The sequence below is a fragment of the Microcaecilia unicolor genome, chromosome 6, assembly GCF_901765095.1.
Source record: "Microcaecilia unicolor chromosome 6, aMicUni1.1, whole genome shotgun sequence".
In the NCBI taxonomy this organism is placed as follows: domain Eukaryota; kingdom Metazoa; phylum Chordata; class Amphibia; order Gymnophiona; family Siphonopidae; genus Microcaecilia; species Microcaecilia unicolor.
This window is the reverse complement of record NC_044036.1, coordinates 141,455,299-141,474,262: the sequence shown is the minus strand read 5'-3', so window position 1 is coordinate 141,474,262 and position 18,964 is coordinate 141,455,299. Positions and strand designations below refer to the sequence as shown.

At 42.6% G+C, this 18,964-nt stretch overlaps 1 protein-coding gene across 3 annotated transcripts in view; it reads right to left on the bottom strand.

The window, feature by feature from the left end:
* Positions 1–14,687, bottom strand: part of LOC115472709 (interactor of HORMAD1 protein 1-like) — a 45,258-nt gene extending 30,571 nt beyond the window's left edge. For 2 of the 3 annotated variants that reach the window (XM_030207071.1, XM_030207073.1), the window contains exons 1-3: positions 14,659–14,687; positions 7,371–7,438; positions 3,767–3,935 (exon numbers count right to left, since the gene is read on the bottom strand). In XM_030207071.1, coding sequence (XP_030062931.1) covers positions 3,767–3,935; positions 7,371–7,426 — 225 coding nt within the window. In that variant the 5' untranslated portion in view covers positions 7,427–7,438; positions 14,659–14,687. Of the gene's footprint in view, positions 1–3,766; positions 3,936–7,370; positions 7,439–14,463; positions 14,537–14,658 lie in introns of those variants that run through there. The other variant, XM_030207072.1, reaches the window with a different exon arrangement.
* Positions 14,688–18,964: the final 4,277 nt, after the last annotated feature.

The following is an 18,964-nucleotide window of genomic DNA, read 5'->3' as shown; positions in this document are numbered from 1 at the left end:
TCCCGTGCACTCCGCTCCATGGATAAATCTTTCTTATCTGTTCCCTTCTCCACTACTGCCAACTCCAGACTTCGCGCCTTCTGTTTCGCTGCACCCTACGCCTGGAATAAACTTCCTGAGCCCCTACGTCTTGCCCCATCCTTGGCCACCTTTAAATCTAGACTGAAAGCCCACCTCTTTAACATTGCTTTTGACTCGTAACCACTTGTAACCACTCGCCTCCACCTACCCTCCTCTCTTCCTTCCCGTTCACATTAATTGATTTGATTTGCTTACTTTATTTATTTTTGTCTATTAGATTGTAAGCTCTTTGAGCAGGGACTGTCTTTCTTCTATGTTTGTGCAGCGCTGCGTACGCCTTGTAGCGCTATAGAAATGCTAAATAGTAGTAGTAGTAGTAAATATTGTGCTCAGAATTTGATATTTGTGTTTTTTTCTGCAAAGTTCCCCAAGTGTAGGGCAGCCCAAAGTGAATGATTTCTATTTTCAGATATACTATAATCTGTATAGCAGTCAGACTGCAGAGGGGGCCAAATAGCTATGTTGAACTTAGAATTTTACTCTTACATTTTAAGAACCTAGAAAATATTGTGCACTTTTGCAGTGTATTATTTTTTGGCCTGCCAAAGTTGTTTTTTTTTTTAGTCTTTCTGACCCTTTAGTGTGTTAGCAGTATTATTCCAACACAAATGAATCTTCTACAATGGAATGCTATTGAAAAACATGCAGAACAGATACACTGGATATTCAATCCACCTCTTAAAATCAGCTAAAGACCCCTCCGAAGGGACACCACCTTGTAGTGGTGGAGGGGCTTCCGTGTTTCAATGACTCAGAGGGCTATGCTGAAGGGTTACCCATATCAGACAGGCCTCCGAGGAGAAACCAGACAAAGAGTGTCCCAAACTAGGGAGAGTGAAAAGATGGTGACCTGAAGCTTGTACGCTCAACGGCCCAGCTGTCCGCTGAAGTTCTGTCTTTGTTTACTTGAAATTTCCTCTTTGCATCTGCAGTTACCTTAACTGAGAGGAAGGGGACAATGGGGGGTCAGCCGATGGGGGGGTCAGCCGCCAATGGCCAGCGTTTTGTCCCCTGTGCAGCAAGTGTAGGTCCGCTGCGCGACGAGCTGCCCACAGATGACTGGGTTGATGAGTCCTTTGATTAGCGCCGGCGAAGGAGCGTTGATGCTCTTGGACCTGGAAACAACTTCATCGCTCCCAAATCATTTAACCACCATGTCCAAAGGAGTGGAGGAGTGAGTTAGGAGTGTATGCTGAAACGGAAGTCGTTTACAGCTGAACCCGTTTCGGCGGTGCCACTCCTAAACCCGTAAGAGCTATCAGCTTGGAGTTTTTGGCTCCCGTGGAGGTTACATTGAATATCATCTGGAAGGCGCACCAGGACCTAACGGTGGTAGTAAATAATTTTGCTTCAGATATAATCTTATTAGTGAGCCATATGGATAATCTAATCGAATCCTTTGAGAATGAAAAATTGATACAGCAAATGAAGTTCTATAGGAATAGGAAACGGTTAAGATTTTGAAAATGTTAATAGACCAGAAAAATTTGAACAAAATGAATATTATTACAGATGATTAATATCGAGATTGTTGTTTTCCCAGAGTTCCGGGTATGACTCCTAAAGTTTTTTTCCTCTGAAATTATTCCTCTTAGTATATTAATTCAAAAGGAGTGAAGCCTGTGAAACTGGAATTACCTTAATCAATGGGAATTGGATTAGAGATTCAAGTGTTTGTATTGTTAAATAATTTCTCGTTTTAAAAGAGAAAAAAAATGAAATCAGGTGTATTATTTCCACTAATGATGGACAATAAGTATGTTTCCAATTAAATTAATTGACTATACACCATCTTGGGTTTGAAGAAGCCAACCAGATGATGAATGTGGAATTATGATTCAGATAAATAATAACTGGGGATAATCAGGTTAATACCACGTTTTCTTGGTTTACTGTTGTTTAATTGATCTCCTTGTCTTGTTTCACTCTCCCTATTTATTTTGTGGCCTAAGAAAGAGAAAGATTGTATATAGTCCATTTATCTAGTTGAGATTGTTTTCTTCTAATATTGTATTAATGTACAGTCATCTCTGTATTACTGTTTGCAAGTGACCCTTGTAAAATGAAAAATTATAAATAAATGATTAAAAAAAATTTTTTTTTAAATCAGCTAAAGAAAGGGAGCAGTTGCTTTTGTCATTTTAAAATCAACTGTTAGTATTATAATTGACAAAAAACAGAATTTCAGCTGTCTCAGGGGTCCTTTTACTAAGGTGCGCCAAAAAGTGGCCTGTGCTGGTGTAGACACGTGTATTGGTCCATTTTTCAGCGTACCTGCAAAAAAGGCCTTTTTTTAAAAGATGAAAATGGATGTGTGGCAAAATAAAAATTGGCAAGTGTCCATTTTGGGCCTGAGACTTTACCACCATCCACTGACCTAGCGGTAAAGTCTCACATGTTAACCAGATGGTAATCGTCAGCGTGTGTACAATGTTGATTTTTGCCCGATTAGCACCGCGCGCAAGAAATTTTCCGGGGCGCACAGTGGGCACGTGTAGAAAATGAAATTACTGCGTGGGCCACACGGTTGCCAGGCGGTAGTTCAAATTTGATGCATGTAGGACGTGCATACGCACCTACACGGCTTAATAACTTAAAAATTAGCAAGAAAAAAAATTTTCTTCACCCACCGCATAATTAAACTCTGGAATTCGTTGCCGGAGAACGTGGTGAAGGCGGTTAGCTTAGCAGAGTTTAAAAAGGGGTTAGACGGTTTCCTAAAGGACAAGTCCATAAACCACTACTAAATGGACTTGGGAAAAATCCACAATTCCAGGAATAACATGTATAGAATGTTTAAACGTTTGGGAAGCTTGCCAGGTGCCCTTGGCCTGGATTGGCCGCTGTCGTGGACAGGATGCTGGGCTCGATGGACCCTTGGTCTTTTCCCAGTGTGGCATTACTTATGTACTTATGTAATAAAAGGGCCCCTCAAACTCTTAGGGCCCTATTTACTAAGCTGCGCTGTACGTGCTTTTTTTAGCGCCTGTTAACCCTAGACACACCCATAGGAATATATGGAGTCCTTTTACAAAGACGCGTAAGAGCCTATGAGGCTCATTTTCAAAGCACTTAGCCTCCCAAAGTTCCATAGAAACCTATGGAACTTAGCCTCCCAAAGTGCTTTGAAAATATGCCTCTATGTGTGTCCAATGCCTGACAAATCTGCATTACTGCCCAGCTACCGTGTGTCCCAGGCGGTAATTTTGAATTTGGCATGCGCCAAAAAAATGCGGTAGAAAATATTTTCTGTTTTCTACCACGTGGCGCTTACCTGGCGGTAAACAGCAGTGAACATGACTGTATGCCTACCACCCAGGTGGCGCATAAGACCTTACCACTAAGTCAATGGGTGGCGGTAAGGCCTCAGGACGAAAATGGATGCATGATGGTTTTTATTTTGCCGCACTTTCCAGCCCCTTAAAAAAAGGCCCCTTTTCCAGGATGTGGTAAAAAAATGGCCTGGCACACATCCAAAAGACTCGCTCGCACTGCCGTAGGCCACTTTTTGCCGTGGCTTAGTAAAAGGGCCCCTGTGGGTGTCTCTAGCATTAGCGCATGCTCATTTTTAGCGCACCTTAATAAACAGGGCCCTAAATTTTTCTGCTTGTGCTTTCAGAACAATTGTACCCTTTAAACTTTGAACTATGGTGTTCTTAGAACCAAACAGCATGCTATTACTTACATCTTGAGAATTATGATCAGAACTTTTCTGCTGCTTGGACTGAGCACCAAAATCTAATGAAGTTGGCTGTGAATTATCTGGACAAAATTGAGATCCAAACAAAAGCTGGGAATCAGTCAGGCTGGAATAGTCACTGGGAACACTGTTCCGACCAGAAGACTTGTTTGTCCTGTAATAACAGAGTGCATACAGATAATGAACACAAGATCTTTGCTTTTTGTATGTAGAGAGGATAGAGTCCTGTTATGGGATGCAAGCCGTGACACCTAGATACTCTACCTAATCATTATACTTTTATCTAGCTTTGACATCATTAGTTCCTAGAGAACAGTATCTCATTTGGGGGCCCTTTTACAAAGCATTGGTAAACCCAATGCAGGCTTACCGCACGCTAACTCGGGACTACTGCCGGCCCAACATGTCCGCTGGCGGTAGTTCTGGCTTGAGTGTGCGCTATTTCTGGTGCACCAGAAAATAAATTTATAGCATGGTGCTAACCCGGTGGTAATCAGGCATCACCACACTGTACCTGGTTATCGCTGGAGCTCTTACTGCCACCTCAATGAGTGGCGGTAAATGCTTCCCATTTAGGTAACTTAAACCAGGTCTAAATACCTGTGCCTAACTTAGGTGCAGATCAGGTGTATTCTATAATAGTACGCCTAGTTTTTTGAAACACCCACGACTCACCCATTCCATGCCCCCTTTCCGACTGCGCACATTAGAATTTACACGCACCACATTATAGAATACGCCTAGAAAGTTGTATGCAGAAATGAAACCCCTCTAAAATTTCCTCTGTTTAGAATGGATATAAAATACCTGCTCTATAGGACTAAAGGAAATAAGGGGCCCTTTTAGTGAATGCTACATACCTGTAGAAGGTATTCTCCGAGGACAGAAGGCTGATTGTCACCCATTTGTGAGAACAAGCAGCCTGCTTGTCCTCAGAGAAACTAAGTCACGTAGGAACCTACGCGTGCCCGTGCATCAATTTTGAGTTACTGCCTGGCTACTGCATGGCCCTTGCGGTAATTTCATTTTTGACGCGTGTCCGCTACACGAACTGGAAAATAATTTTTCTTTTCTGGCGAGTGGCAAAAACATAGCAACATAGTACATGACAGCAGAAAAACCAGGCGGTAATCGTCATTCTACACGCATAGACGATTACCACACAGTTACCATGTGAGAACTTACCGCTAAGTCAATGGCTAGTGGTAAGGTCAGAGACCCAAAATGAACGCGTGGCAATTTTCATTTTGCCGCACGTCCATTTTCGGCAAAAATTTTAAAAAGGCATTTTTTACAGGTGCACTGAAAAATGATTCTGCGCGCACCGAAAAACACACATCTACACTACCGCAGGCCATTTTTTGGCGCACCTTAGTAAAAAGGTCCTTAAATGGGTATTTCCTGGTTCTGTACGTTAGTAATAATCCTACAGTGTGAGCTCACTCAAGCCTGTAAATTACGGGGCCCTTTTACTAAGCTGCGACAAAAAGTGGCCTTCGGCAGTGTGAGCACGCCTATTGGGTGCACACCGGGCCAGTTTTAACCGCATCCTGGAAAAAGGGCCTTTTTTAAGGGGCCGGAAAATGGACGTGCAGCAAAATAAAACCCAGCACGCATCCATTTTCGGCCTGAGACCTTACCGCCATCCATTGACTTAGTGGTAAGGTCTCGTGCACTACCTGGGCGGTAGGCATGCAGCACATGCCCATTGCCATTTACCGCTGGGTAAGCGCCACATGGTCAAAAATAGAAAATATTTTCTACCGCTTGTTTTCGGTGCGCGCCAAATTCAGAATTACCACCCGGGGCATGTGGGCCCCTTAGTAAGTTAAGAATTGCAAAATGAGGCTCATGATTCTCATATTCTAAAAAGATTAACTTTTTTAGTTAGAATTCTTTCACTGTTGTTCAAAGCTATGTCAGCCTTCGTATAAAACAATGCACTTGCACAGTGAGAAAGCTAAGCATACAAGCTTCATTCTGAAACATATTAATTATATGCCTTCAGAATCTTGAACATTTCAGCAAATTATAATGTACACCTTAATTAAAACCCTGGGATTTTACTTCTAGTGTTCCAGATCTATTGTTTTATAGAAAACACAGATGAATCTTCTAAAAAGAAAGAGAAAATTTGATGTCACAGAAGAAAATACATGTAAGACCATGAACTCATAATGGGCTCAATTCGCCCAAATTATTTTTGGCATATGGAGGATGAATAGTACAAACAAGCTGAATAGTAGCTTTTCTATAAAAATATTTTATTTAGCAGTAATAATAATAAAGCCATTCAGCATTGCACTGTAGGAATTGCCACATAAATGCTTCATTAACACCCTCTACTCTGCTCACAGAGGTGCTCACAAAAACTGATGTGGAGAAGCTTTTGTGACCATCTCTGGGGAAAGGTGACTACAGTAGTAGATCCAAAATGTTGAGAATGGCCAATATTTCATGTTATGTGTCCATAAGCAGTCTGAAAAGTCATGTTTGAACTCCTGTAACTTTTTTTTTAATGTTTTCACATAAAAAGATGGGGTTTGAACTGTTGTATTATAAATCGTTTGCTATATCAGAATTCATTAAAACCCCATTTTTTGTTTCTGAAGATTTTAGTCACCTTTTCCTTCTGTGGATGTTCTGCCTACAATTCAAAATGGTGCAGGTTAATTAATAGACCAATGAAGAGCTTTGTCTGCACCAGGCTTTTTAAAGAACTGTCTTCTCTGCAGATGATGTTGTTAATGCATCCTCAAACTTCCTGTGCTTAGGAGTCTTGCAATGACTATGGATGTCTGTGCTGAGTGGATGCACTTGAACCACGTGGCCTGTAAAGATACTCTTGCTCAGACTGCAATATTATGAAAGATCATGTCATCCTTACTCTCAGTTTACCTAAGAAGCCTGTGCTATCCAGAGGTTATTGAAATGTTCATAAAACAGACCCCCATATTTAAAAAACAAACCCTGCTGCATCAATGAGGCCTTTATTCTGAAATGTCACAAACGTCCTCTTTATTGAAAGTATGTTCTTTTCTGATAATTCCCTGAAGGGTAGCTGTGTTACAATGGAGCAGAAAAAAATAATACCCTCTTTTCAGAAAAGATTCTCAATACCACCTTATTTGGGCAGCCTGACCCCCTAAAGGTAGTACTGGGAGGTTACCATTAGGAAACTGAAACTGCCATTTTGAAGTTGGCAGCCACCAGGGCAGGGCAGGAGTGCCTGGGGATCTGCTCCCTTGCTCTACCAAGAAGACCCCTTGTGGGTGTTACTGCACTAGTGTAAGCTAACACCATTAAAGTGTGTCACTAAGAAATAGATCCATGATATAAAATAGAACCTACGATGAATAACATGTATGTTGGCATGCACTAACATAATAGTGCACTTTAGTAAACCTAGCCCAAAATGTGATATTATATGAAATTATTTTGAGTGTTTGCACTCTATCACAGACCACGACCTGAATTTGAAATTTATTTTTTTTCTATAAAATGTTGGGACAGTTGTCTCGCCCTGGTTATCCCTACATTTCACCTAAACACAAGTAGCAACCTGTCCAAATTATGCATATGAACTTACCCCATCCCTGGTGGAATGCTGAACATATCTTTGATATTCCAGACATTAAAATTCATTTTTTAGCTGTGCTATAAAAAAAAAGAAAAAAGTGATCTTTACAGTAGCTATTTTTACAGTACAGTATTTTGTTTGGTTTTGTATTGTTAGTTGTTTTTATTGATTATATACGTCATTTATTATTTATTAGGATTTATTTATTGCCTTTTTGAAGGAATTCATGCAAGGCGGCAAACAATAAAAATAAATCAAACATGAGCAATAGACAATTATAGCAGTAAAAATATTCAAATAGTACAAAATATGGCATAGTATACTATTTACAATGTCAACACAATACATAACAGAACATGTTTAATTGACAGTGTGTAGGATATAAGCAAAGATTGAATATATATATATATATATATATATAGGCAGGAGAGTAAGGGGAGTTAGAAAATAAGGTGACTAATTTAAAGAAAGATGTGTATGAACTCAGAGAGATGGTTAAATATTATCTCAGCTAGGGTAGGAGTGGTAAACATGTCCTGCTGCAATATGTGCAGCCCGTGTCACTCCTTGTGTGTGTGTGTGAGTGACAATAACAAGTTAGTTAATTCTTCCATTAAAGGTATGGTTGAAGAGCCAAGCTTTTAACCTGCTTATAGTCTTGTGTTAAGCGGAGCCTTTCAGGGAGTGCTTTCCAGAGTGTGTGGAGTACTCTGGAGATGGCTTGATTGCGGGTATCACATTGTATAACGTCCTTGGAGGTATGCCGAGGATCATTCTATTCTTCAGGTACTCGGGACCATTTCCTTTAAGGGCCTTGAAGATCAGACATTTTAGCCCTGTATTGCACTAGTAGTCAGTGAAGTTTTTGCAAAAATGTCATGTGGTCACATCGCTTGCAACCTTCTATTAGTCTTGCTGCAGAATTCTGAATCAACTGGAGCTGGTGCAGGCCCTTTGTAGTCAGACTGTTGTAGAGTGCATTACAGTAATCCAGTCTTGATATTATCATGACATGCACTGGGATAAGATTTACCTTCTCAATGTAAGGAGAGAGGCAGCGTAGCTGTCACATATAGTAGAAGCAGCTCTTGAAGGTTGCTTGGATTTGGGGAATCAGCGATAAGCGTTGAATCTAACTGTATTCCAAGGTTCCTGACTTGTGATTTGAGGGGGAGTTCGTAGTTCCCAAAAGAGATTTTGATGTCAGGTATGTATCCACTTGTGTTTGGGACCCAGAAAAGCTCAGTTTTACTGGGTTCAGGCATAGTTTGTTGTGTTTAGCCCATTCTTGATTTGATGTTAGACAGGTAATCAGTTTATTCAGGTCTGTAGGTGTCAGGTTCGATGAGTATGAGTAGCTGCACATCATCCACGAAGATGTAGAACTGAGTATCCATTGACTGAATCAGCTCACTTGAGGTAGATATTGAACAGAATAGGTGACAGTATCGATCCTTGTGTTACACCACAGGTCAGTGCCCATGGTGGCGATGAGTTGCTGCCAAACATGATGGATTGTTGCCTGTCTGACAGATAGGATCTAAACCAAGCAAGTACTGTTGTGTGATCTGCTTAGCTATAGGTGGAATATACATTAAAATAAACTAAAACACACTATCTTAAATTAACATAAGACCTGCTTACTAAAGTTCACAAAGCAGTTACCATGAGAGTCAGCTTACGCAGGTAGCCCATGAGCGCAGTAACTTATCTCGCTGGCATGACAGAACATACTCATTTGTGCGTTAATTGAATACTTTTTTAAAGGCAGGAACAGGGTGGAGAATGGGCGTGGACTCCATGCTGCAGTTAGCACACAGTACTTACTACATGCTGGCAACAGTTACTGCATATTTATTTTTGCAGTAACCTTACTGCGCTTTAGTAAACATGATCCATGCTTGCAAATTCTATCGCGATGTAACTGACCAGTGACAAAATGGAAACAAGAATTCTGAAATTGCAATCTACTCTATGTCCTATGTGCACCTAACATCTACAGACCTATGCTGAGGCAGATGGAAACACATATGCTACATAATCAGTGACAAGAGGGCACTGCCAAATTGAAATTCACAAATTATACATTGGCTAATCAAATTTAAACTAAGACCCACACATTTTTAACAATCCATTGACCATAAATTTAACTACTATACTCAATTAGTTTCATTTCTCTGTTTCATTATTTTCCTATGCACAATAACAGGAGTATTAATTTAATGGTCATTTACTATACATGAATAAACTGTCTGAAAACATTCTGAAAGCAAATGGAGTAGAACAGCATATTTGATTCAAAAGGTTCCTCCAGATGAATCTGTTTCATCAAAAACATAAATATTTTTACAGTAAAGCATTTGATAATAGAAAATGATTTTGCCCATAAATAGGTGATCTTCCTCTCAGCTTCAATCAGGAAAAAACCCCCAAAACTACTGATGTCATGCACTGTCAAATGGATACATTTATAAGATTATTAAGAGAAGCCACATTTTCTTAAAACTGATATGTTTAACATATATTCCTTTAAATGATCATAGTGTAGACAGAAGTCTTCAAAAGTTTGAAGAAATCACATGTATTGGTTTATGTTTTTCTGGAAATACTTTACTAGACTTTTTAGTTCATAATGTACTTAATCTATACTACTGCTCTAACGTCATCATACCACGTTCCAAACTTAAATAATTTTATTTTGTGTTTTGCAGTGATTGCTCCATGCTGCTAAAGTGACAATAATTTTAATTTTTTATTATGTCTTTTATTTCCACTAACTACTTTACTCCCCCCCCCCCCCCCCCCAACTGCAGAGGAAGCTTAAAGAAAAGAGTACTGCAGCAGGTAGGATGTGCTGCTCATCAGTTCCTCCTACCGACAGGAGGACAAACACAAGTATATAGAAAGAATTCAGTGGGCAGTTGCAGCTCTGGTTCATCAATGCTCTTCTTTCTGCTGAGTAGCTGTTGACAAACCAGGGCAAAAGTCTTCTACTAAAACTGAGCATACTTGTTGGGAAATGCTGAATGAGCACACTGTCAGAGGCCCCTTAGACCTCTGCATCCTAATCTGGCCTTGGGAATGGAGAAAGGGTTGCCTGCATGGGTGGATTGCATTAGGTGAACCTAGAAAGGACAGTTCTAGGTGAACCTTCAGCCTTGTATCACCATCAATTAACCTTCAGGCTACAAAGGGCCCCCTGAGATTTAGCTAATTAAACTCAACAATCATGATCATCCCACATCTTTCTTGGAAGCCAGCAAGATATGGGGGACACCCTCAGGCAATACCAGGATTTTGAGTTCTATGCTCTCAACATCCAAGCCGTGAGGGCCAGGGATTGAATGTTGGGATATAGAAGAGAACCCTCATTCTGTGGGATTAGAGTTGGAATCGTTCTGTGGGATTAGAGTTGGAAAACAGGCCAATCTCCATGGATCTTCAGAAGACAACTCCAGAAGAAACAGATCTGTCACAGATACTAAAGAGTGATCAGAGTCCTGGAGGCCTGATCTCGCCTGAGTTTCAGCAAAGTCTTCTCTATGAAAGGTATGGGAGGCTATGCATACAGAAGACCCTTTTCCCAATGCAGGAGAAAGGCATCTGACGTTAGTCTGCCGTGTGACCCGAACCTGGAGCAGAACCAAGGAACTTTGCTGTTGAGATGAGTGGCAAAAAGATACACTCTTGGAAGATCTTCCAGGTTACACCCATGTTTGGAGACCACTCATGCGACTGCAATATCCTGCTCAATCTGTCTGTCAGGAAGTTGTTCTTGCCTGGTAGGTAAGTGGCATGGAGGTCCATACTGTGAAATATAGCCCACTGCCACATGCCCATCACTTCCTGACACAAGAGGTAGGATCCCTTACCTCCCCGCTTGTTGACATAGAACATCACAACCTGGTTGTCTGTTTGAATGAGAACAATTTAATTCTGGAGTTGCTCTCTGAAAGCCTTTAAAGCGTTCCAAATGGCCCTGAGCTTGAGATTGATGTGGAACTGAACATCCTGAGTGGACCACTGGCCCGGAGTGTGAAGCCCATCTACATGCCCCCCAACCCAGGCTGGATGCATCCGTTGTCAACACCATCTGAGGCAGTAAAATTTGGAATGAAAGTCCCTGAGTTAAATTGGACCAGATTCTCCACAAGAGAAGGGCATGGGCCAATTCTGGTGATATGTGAATGACATCCGTTAGGTTCCCTGTCACCTGAGATCACTGGGAAGCTAAGGTCCACTAGATCACTCTCAAGGACTGGGTTGAGCACCCCTGCATTAGTACATATTGCTTCTAAGGATTTTGGCTACTTTCTTCTCTGGGGGGGGGGGGGGGGGGGTCTTCTACAAAGCATTGGTAACCCCAACGCAGGCTTACCGAATGCTAAATCATGACTACCACCGTCCCAACACATCCACTGGCGGTAGTTCCGCCCAGGGCGCGTGTCATTTCCAGGGGAAAAAGAAAACCCCTGGAAATGGCTTGCGCGGCAGTAATCGGGCATTGCTGTGTGCTGCCTAGTTACCGCAGGAGCCTCGGTAAGGGTTGTCCGCTGCATGGCCACACGGTAAGAGTTCTCTTACCGCATGGCTATGTTTGCCTAGGGATTTTTAGCCACTGCAGTAAAAAGGGCCCTGGCACGCAGGAAAAATGGCCCCTGCTGCTAGCACAGGGCCCTTTTTCCGCAGCTTGGTAAAAGAACCTCTAGATCTTTCTAAGATAGGACCCAGATGCTGTGGAATGTACTGCCATTAGTTTTAAAGAATGAGCTCAGCTACTGAGATTTTCAGAACAATCTGAATACCTGGCTATTTGCTAGGTTTTTGGGCTGTTTTGAGTTTTGCTGGATTTGATTCATATTAGATTAACATTTTTAATGTATCTGCTTTGTACTGAGTTTAATAGGAATGTATTGCTTGTTTTGATTTTATGTAAGAAACTAAATTTAATTTAAATCTCTACTAGAAAGCTGAGGACTATAAGAACATGGTCCATCTAGCCCAGTATCCTGCTTCCAACAGTGGCTAATTCAGTTCACAAATACCTGGCAGAAACCCAATTAGTAGCAACATTCCATGCTACCAATTCCAGGGCAAGCAGTGGCTTCCTCCATGTCCATCTCAATAACAGCCTATGGTCTTTTCCTTGAGGAACTTGCCCAAACCTTTTTTAAACCCAAATACTACATCGTCTGGCAAAGAGTTCCAGAGCTTAACTATTTGTTGAATGAAAAAATATTTCCTCCTATTTATTTTAAAAGTTTTTCCATGTAACTTCATTGAGTGTCCCCTAGTCCCTGTACTTTAGTAAAAAAAAATCGATTCACTTCTACTCATTCTACACCACTCACGATTTTGTAGACCTCAATCATATCTCCCCTCAGATGTCTTTTTAACAAGCTGAAAAGCCCTAACCTCATTAGCCTTTCCTCATACGAGGAGTTCCATCCCCTTTACCATTTTGGTCGCTCTTCTTTGAACCTTTTCTAATTCTGCTATATCTTTTTTGAGATAGGACAACCAGAATTGAATGGAATACTCAAGGTGAGGTCATACCATGGAGCGATACAGAGGCATTATAATATTCTTGGTAACACGGTCTTATTTTGCACCCTTTCCGCTTTTTTGGCTGCCGCCGAACACTGGGTAGATTTCAATGTATTGTCTACAATCACACCTAGATCTTTTTCTTGAATGCTGACTCCTATGGTGGACCCTAGTATCAAGTAACTATGATTTGGATTTTTGCTGATACATTCAGGGTCTTTGTTCAACTACTTTTGTCAAGGCTCAATTATTGTAATTTCACCTTTGTAGGCTGCTCTAAGGCTTTGATTAACCAGCTATACCAGAATACAGCAGTTAGGTTGATTTTTAGTCTACAAAAGTTTGAATCAGTTAAATGTTTTTATTCTAGGCTGCAATAGTTGCCCATTATAGCAAGGGCTCAATTTAAACTATAGACCATGTTTTGCTTTTTGTTTTTTTTTTAGTTCAAACAATTTTTATTGAATTTTCAAATAAAGAGAACAGTGGCTGAAGATAAAAGTCCTAACTGGTTGTCCTCAAAAAGAGGAGGCAGAAGGGTCATACACAATCAATGAATGATGTGGGGAGAAGGGCAGTGGTACTTTTCTTGAATAAAAATAATAAAAAAGGTTTCAAGTAGGGGCCGGCAGAGACATCCGTCTCTTTCGTTCAGAAAGGTTCCAAATAAGCATCTGGCTTGACCTTGCAGAAATCAGCACCAGGAAGGCATTGCTTTGAACTGCTTTAGCAAAGAAGATGGCACATACATTTTATACTTAAATAATGAGGGGGGGTGAAGAGCATTTAAATAGCATACTATGCCATTGTTTGAATATTTTTATTGCTGTCATTGTCTATAGCTTGTTTGAGTTCTTGCCGTACACCAGTGAATTCCTTCAATAAGGCGGTAGATAAACCCTAATAAATAAACAAAACGCTGAGGGAGGAAGAGTGACCAGCATAGGTGGGGTTCAATGATTGGGGGCTATAGGCGCCAGCTCTGTAGGTGTTGTGGGTGCTTGAGCACCCCAAATATTAAGCAGCCTCCTTAAGTGTGTCCAGGGAGGGGTCATTTTTGTTGGGTTTAGCACCCCCCAATCATTTTGAAAAGTTGGCTCCTATGTTGGGGGCTGATGCATTGGTGCCAGCGGGGTCGCCAAACACATACAAATGACCCCTACTTGAACACAGTGAAGCAGACTGCTCAATACTGGGGTGCTGAGCACCCACTGTCTGGGACCCCCAGAGCTGGCTGGCTCCTACGCGTTGATAAGTTGTGAGTGAGGAAGGCGGGAGATTAAGAGCGCTTGGCTTTTCTATCCTCTCTCTGAGTCTATGAAGTGAACTCGGTCTTTTGATTGATGGGAACCTAACCTACCACCCGACCCGCGAAAAACGGAGGCCCAAAGTCCCTGCTGGAAACAGGTCAGGTAGCGGCAACACTTTTGAATTGCGCTTAGGAGGAAAAGGAAGAAGGCCTCAGCCTCTGTTTCTGGACAGCTGGGGAACCGCGAAGACAATATTCCATCCTGTTAATTAACCAGAACCTGTCTGGCTCTACCGAACCCTTCACTTTCCCCGCCTCCATAGTTCCTCCCGGTAGAGATATTATTATTATTTGCCACGTTCTTGTGTTATCGGAGGGTGGGGGAAACTCGCGATCGTCTTGCATTTAGGCCTGATGCCACCACCTCTAGCCCTAGTTTCTTTCTGCGCGTTAGAAGCGGGGCCGGGGAGAGAGAGGTGACATTCAGAGCGTTTCCGGTACCTGCAGGAGGAAGAGGCGTTGGTTCCGACACACCCAGGCCACGTTTTCTACCCAGCCGGCACCGCTGCGCTGTTTTTTTTTTAGGCGGGAAGCGTCGCGGCGGGACGCGGTCACGCACGCGGGGGACGGGGGGGTGGTGGTGGCAGAGTTAGGGCAGGGCTGGCGCGTGTGGTGGTGGTGGCCTCAGATGCGGCGCGAGGCAGGGGTTGCCACTGTGTCCGAGCCGGCTTGGGCCGACGAGATTGTCCGTTCTCTTTAATTCCTCAGATATGCGCACGCAACCTAACCCGCCCCCCACCACCCGAAAATGTATTGCTTTGGCTTCAGTCACTGTCTAGAGCAGTCCCCAGTTCTACACAACTAGCACGATTGTACTACTTCAGTACCTCCAGAAAGAGATACCAAAAGGTTTTGAGCCCCTCATTTCTCCCCCCCCCCCCCTCCAAGGCCCAGGCCACATACATATAGATGTAACCCTGGTTCAGTCTGCCTTCCCCCCACCAAAAAAAAAAATTTGTACTTCAATTTAAGATCAGACTTCCCCAACTCCTAATTATACAGAGCTGGCATGTGTCCAGTGGCATAGCCACATGGGGGTCTGGAGGACCCCCCCAACAAATTGAGGTGCATTCTGCTGCTTTGGCTGTTGTTGAGGGTCCCCAAGCCCTGCCAGCAAAACACCTCCTTCATGAAGCCAGGCAGTTTGTGACACGCGGCCAACCCCCCCCCCCCCCCCCCCATTAGTTTTTCTGAAATTTTACAACTCCACAAATAGATATAGAGATGTAGATATATAGATATATCAATTTACTTTTTGAAACCCAATTCCAAAAACATATATAATTTTTTCACTCAGGGTATCCAAATCAGTCAATAATTATACTCTGGGCGTTGGCAACAACTTGTTTCACATAAGGACACAGTCTTAAGTTTGCTTGTTTATCAATTTCTTTGTTTGTTTATCAATTTAATATACCACCTCTTTCAAAGCACAAATTGAGGTGGTTTACATATAACTATTTAGGTACTTGGACTGTCCCTGACGGACTCACAATCTAAGTATATTGTACCTGGGGCAGTGGAGAGCTAGGTGACTTGCCCAGGGTCACACAGAGCTGCAGAGGGAATTGAAACTGGTTCCCCAGGTCCGCAACCCACTGTACTAACCATTAGGCCACTCGACCACTCCACTTACGATTCTCTAATCTCAGCATCGGTCCAGTGAATCTTTTTTTGTTTATGAATCTTAATCTTTTTCATAAAAACAATTTTTATTGTCCCCAATCTTGACCTCTCATTGATGAACTTCAGAAATTCAATGCTTATCTTTGTAAACTACAGCAAATGTTAGGACCGAGCCCTGACACATCATTGGCGAAACAGCCCTTGTTGGCTGGGGTCCTACCAGTGGTTCATAACTGTTGAATTTCTAAAGTTTTTTTTTAATGAGGTCAAGATTGGGGTAAGATTGCTAAATAAGATGTAGTGGACTGATGATGAGATGAGCGAATCATAAGACTGCGTCCTTATGTGAATCGAGTTGCTGCCGAGATCCAGAGTATAATTATTGACTGATTTGGGTACATTGAGTGAAAAATTATATGCCATTACCTGTCCCTGTAATAAGTGGTATATTGGACAGACAATTAGGAAAATTTAACTCAGGGTGGCAGAACATCTTAGCAACATTTGAGTGCAAAGGAGAGAAACCCCTCTAATAGAACATTGGGTCGCATTACATCGTACAAGGGAAGATTTACCTTTTGTGGTGTTAGTGTAGGTTCAATCTTCGGGGGGGGGGGGGGGGTAACATCTGTAAGATATTATTACTTTTGGAACAAAAACTGATTTTCTGTTGGAATATTGTTCAATCATGGGGTTTAAATAAAGAAATAGAATGGCGTGAGGTGTGATTTAGTCAGTTGGGACTGCATTTAAATTATTTTTATCAGGAACAGGAGGGATTTTTCCTTCAGCACAGCGCGTATGCTGGTATGTTTTAGCACTGAGAAATGAAGTTTCTTCTGTATATAATAGTGCATATGCTGGCGTTTTTCAGTATTGAGTGATGAAGTTGTTTTGTGGAGTCACTCCAAAACCTGCTACCCATACATGAAGAAAGAAGACTAATATAGTAGAGACTATTATTATTACATTTAAATTTGATGATGAGTGAATATTTAGTTGGTAAATTTTGATTTTTTTTTGTGTGCAGATGTTCAGCTCCTGAAGACGCTGCCATCTGGCAAAACAGCACTTTGTTGAGCTGATATAGTCGGTTGAATGAGCAAAGTTTCATCGTTTGGAAGATTTATTGTGGCAAATGAGAAATAGATCTTTGGTTTGTACACTTTTGAAGTGTAATTTTGAAAGGAAGATACTGTTTTAAAATTCATTATTTGAAGTGCACAGTATTGAATCATGGGAGAGTCCTTCCTGGCAGCAGTTGAGAGAATATGGACTGTTTTTAAGTTTGGAATCTTTCTCTTTTCATCTGCTACAGCCTAAATAAGTGACTTTGAGATCCACTATAAATTGATTGCTGTGCTGGAGCAGATAAGCATTGCTTTCTTTTTTTCAATGGTAATTAAAGATTTAACAACAATGTGAGATGATGGTGGGTTCTAACCTCTCCTCTGCTTTGGAAGGTTGGAGGGTCTGAGCACATTATACGTTATTTATATATATCACTAGTGAAAAAGGCCCGTTTCTGTTTTAAAGGAAACGGGCGCTAGCAAGGTTTTCCTCGGAGTGTGTATGTTTGAGAGAGCGTGTGTGAGAGTGACTGTGAGAGAGAGTGAATGTGCGAGTGTGTTTGTGTGACAGAGAGAGAGTGAGAGTGGGTGCGAGTGTGTGTGTGAGAATGAGAGTATGTGCCAGAGTGACTGTGAGAGAGAGTGAATGTGCGAGTGTGTGTGTGTGACAGAGTGAGAGTGGGTGCGAGTGTGTGTGTGAGAATGAGAGTATGTGCCAGAGTGAGTGTGAGAGAGAGTGAATGTGTGAGTGTGTGTGTGTGACAGAGAGAGAGTGAGAGTGGGTGCGAGTGTGTGTGTGAGAATGAGAGTATGTGCCAGGGTTCCCCCTCCCTGTATCCACCCCAGCGATGCTGTTCTCTCCCCTGCCCCCCTCCCGCCACCCAGCGAGTCTCCTCTGTCCCGTGCTCCCCTTCCATCCACCCAGGGAATCGCTCGGTGCCTGGAGGGGGGGCCGGGGAGAGAGCATCCCCGGGGGGAGGGAGGGGGGTAGGACCAGCCCTTACCGGCCAGTGTGCTGCTCTTCACCTCCAGGACGACAATGGCTTAGTTCTCCTGTCCTCCCCATCCCGGCCGCACAGGCCGAAGCGCCGCCGGGCCGCCTCCTCCTCCCGCCCTCTCTCCTGCGCTACAGTACCTACCGCTGCGGCCCCCAGCCACTGCGCATGCTCCCCGTGCACGCGCGCAACCGCCGCACTACTCCGCGCGCCACCCGGCCGGGAGGGACGTGCAGGTTGCTTCCTGCTAGGGATTTGCAGTTGGCTCCTTGAATGTGCTCCGCCCTCAACGTCATAACGTTTGACGCGAGGGCGGGGCCCAGAGACTGATTTTCTGTGGCTTCAGAGCTTCGAACATACGAACTGGCTTCAGTGACGTCAGAGCAAATAGAACGTTGAGGGTGAGTTTTATATATAGAGATTATTATTTTCAACATTGTAATATGTTATATGCATTCTAAATTTAACGTCTGGTTAACTATATAATGTAAATTTGACTCCTAAGTAATTGTACTGGGGAGACTAGGGAGGACAAATATTTTAATGCGGTCCATTGGGTTCTAAGTAATTGTAATGGGGGAAAAGCCCATCGTTAGTCATTAGAAATGATTAGTAGTAGAGTTTGACATACCTGCTTTAGCGTTTTAAACGCCTGCCAGAAGAAGAGACCCCCACATTCCACACATTATAGAGACACACACACACGGCCATGGCCGTGTCCCACATCCAGACTCACCTTTGCTTCCAGTGGTCAGGTTCCACGGCTTTTCTGCACTATGTTCCTCCTGCACTGATGACTCTGTTGCCTGTTTCCCTGTTTTCCAGGCCTCAGTCTGATGTCCCAGTATCTTAGCCTCACTCTGGTGCCCAGCTGTGTTCCTTAGTGCATTCCAAACCTCATTCCAAGGCACCAGAGGTTGTGACATCATTAGTGAGGACCTTTTATAATGAACCTTGGGACTTTTATGCATGGCATTCACAACAAGCCAGTCTTGATCCTGAAAACCTTGGTCCTGGAGAGCCTTGTTCCTTCAAGCCTTACTCCTGAACTTAGTT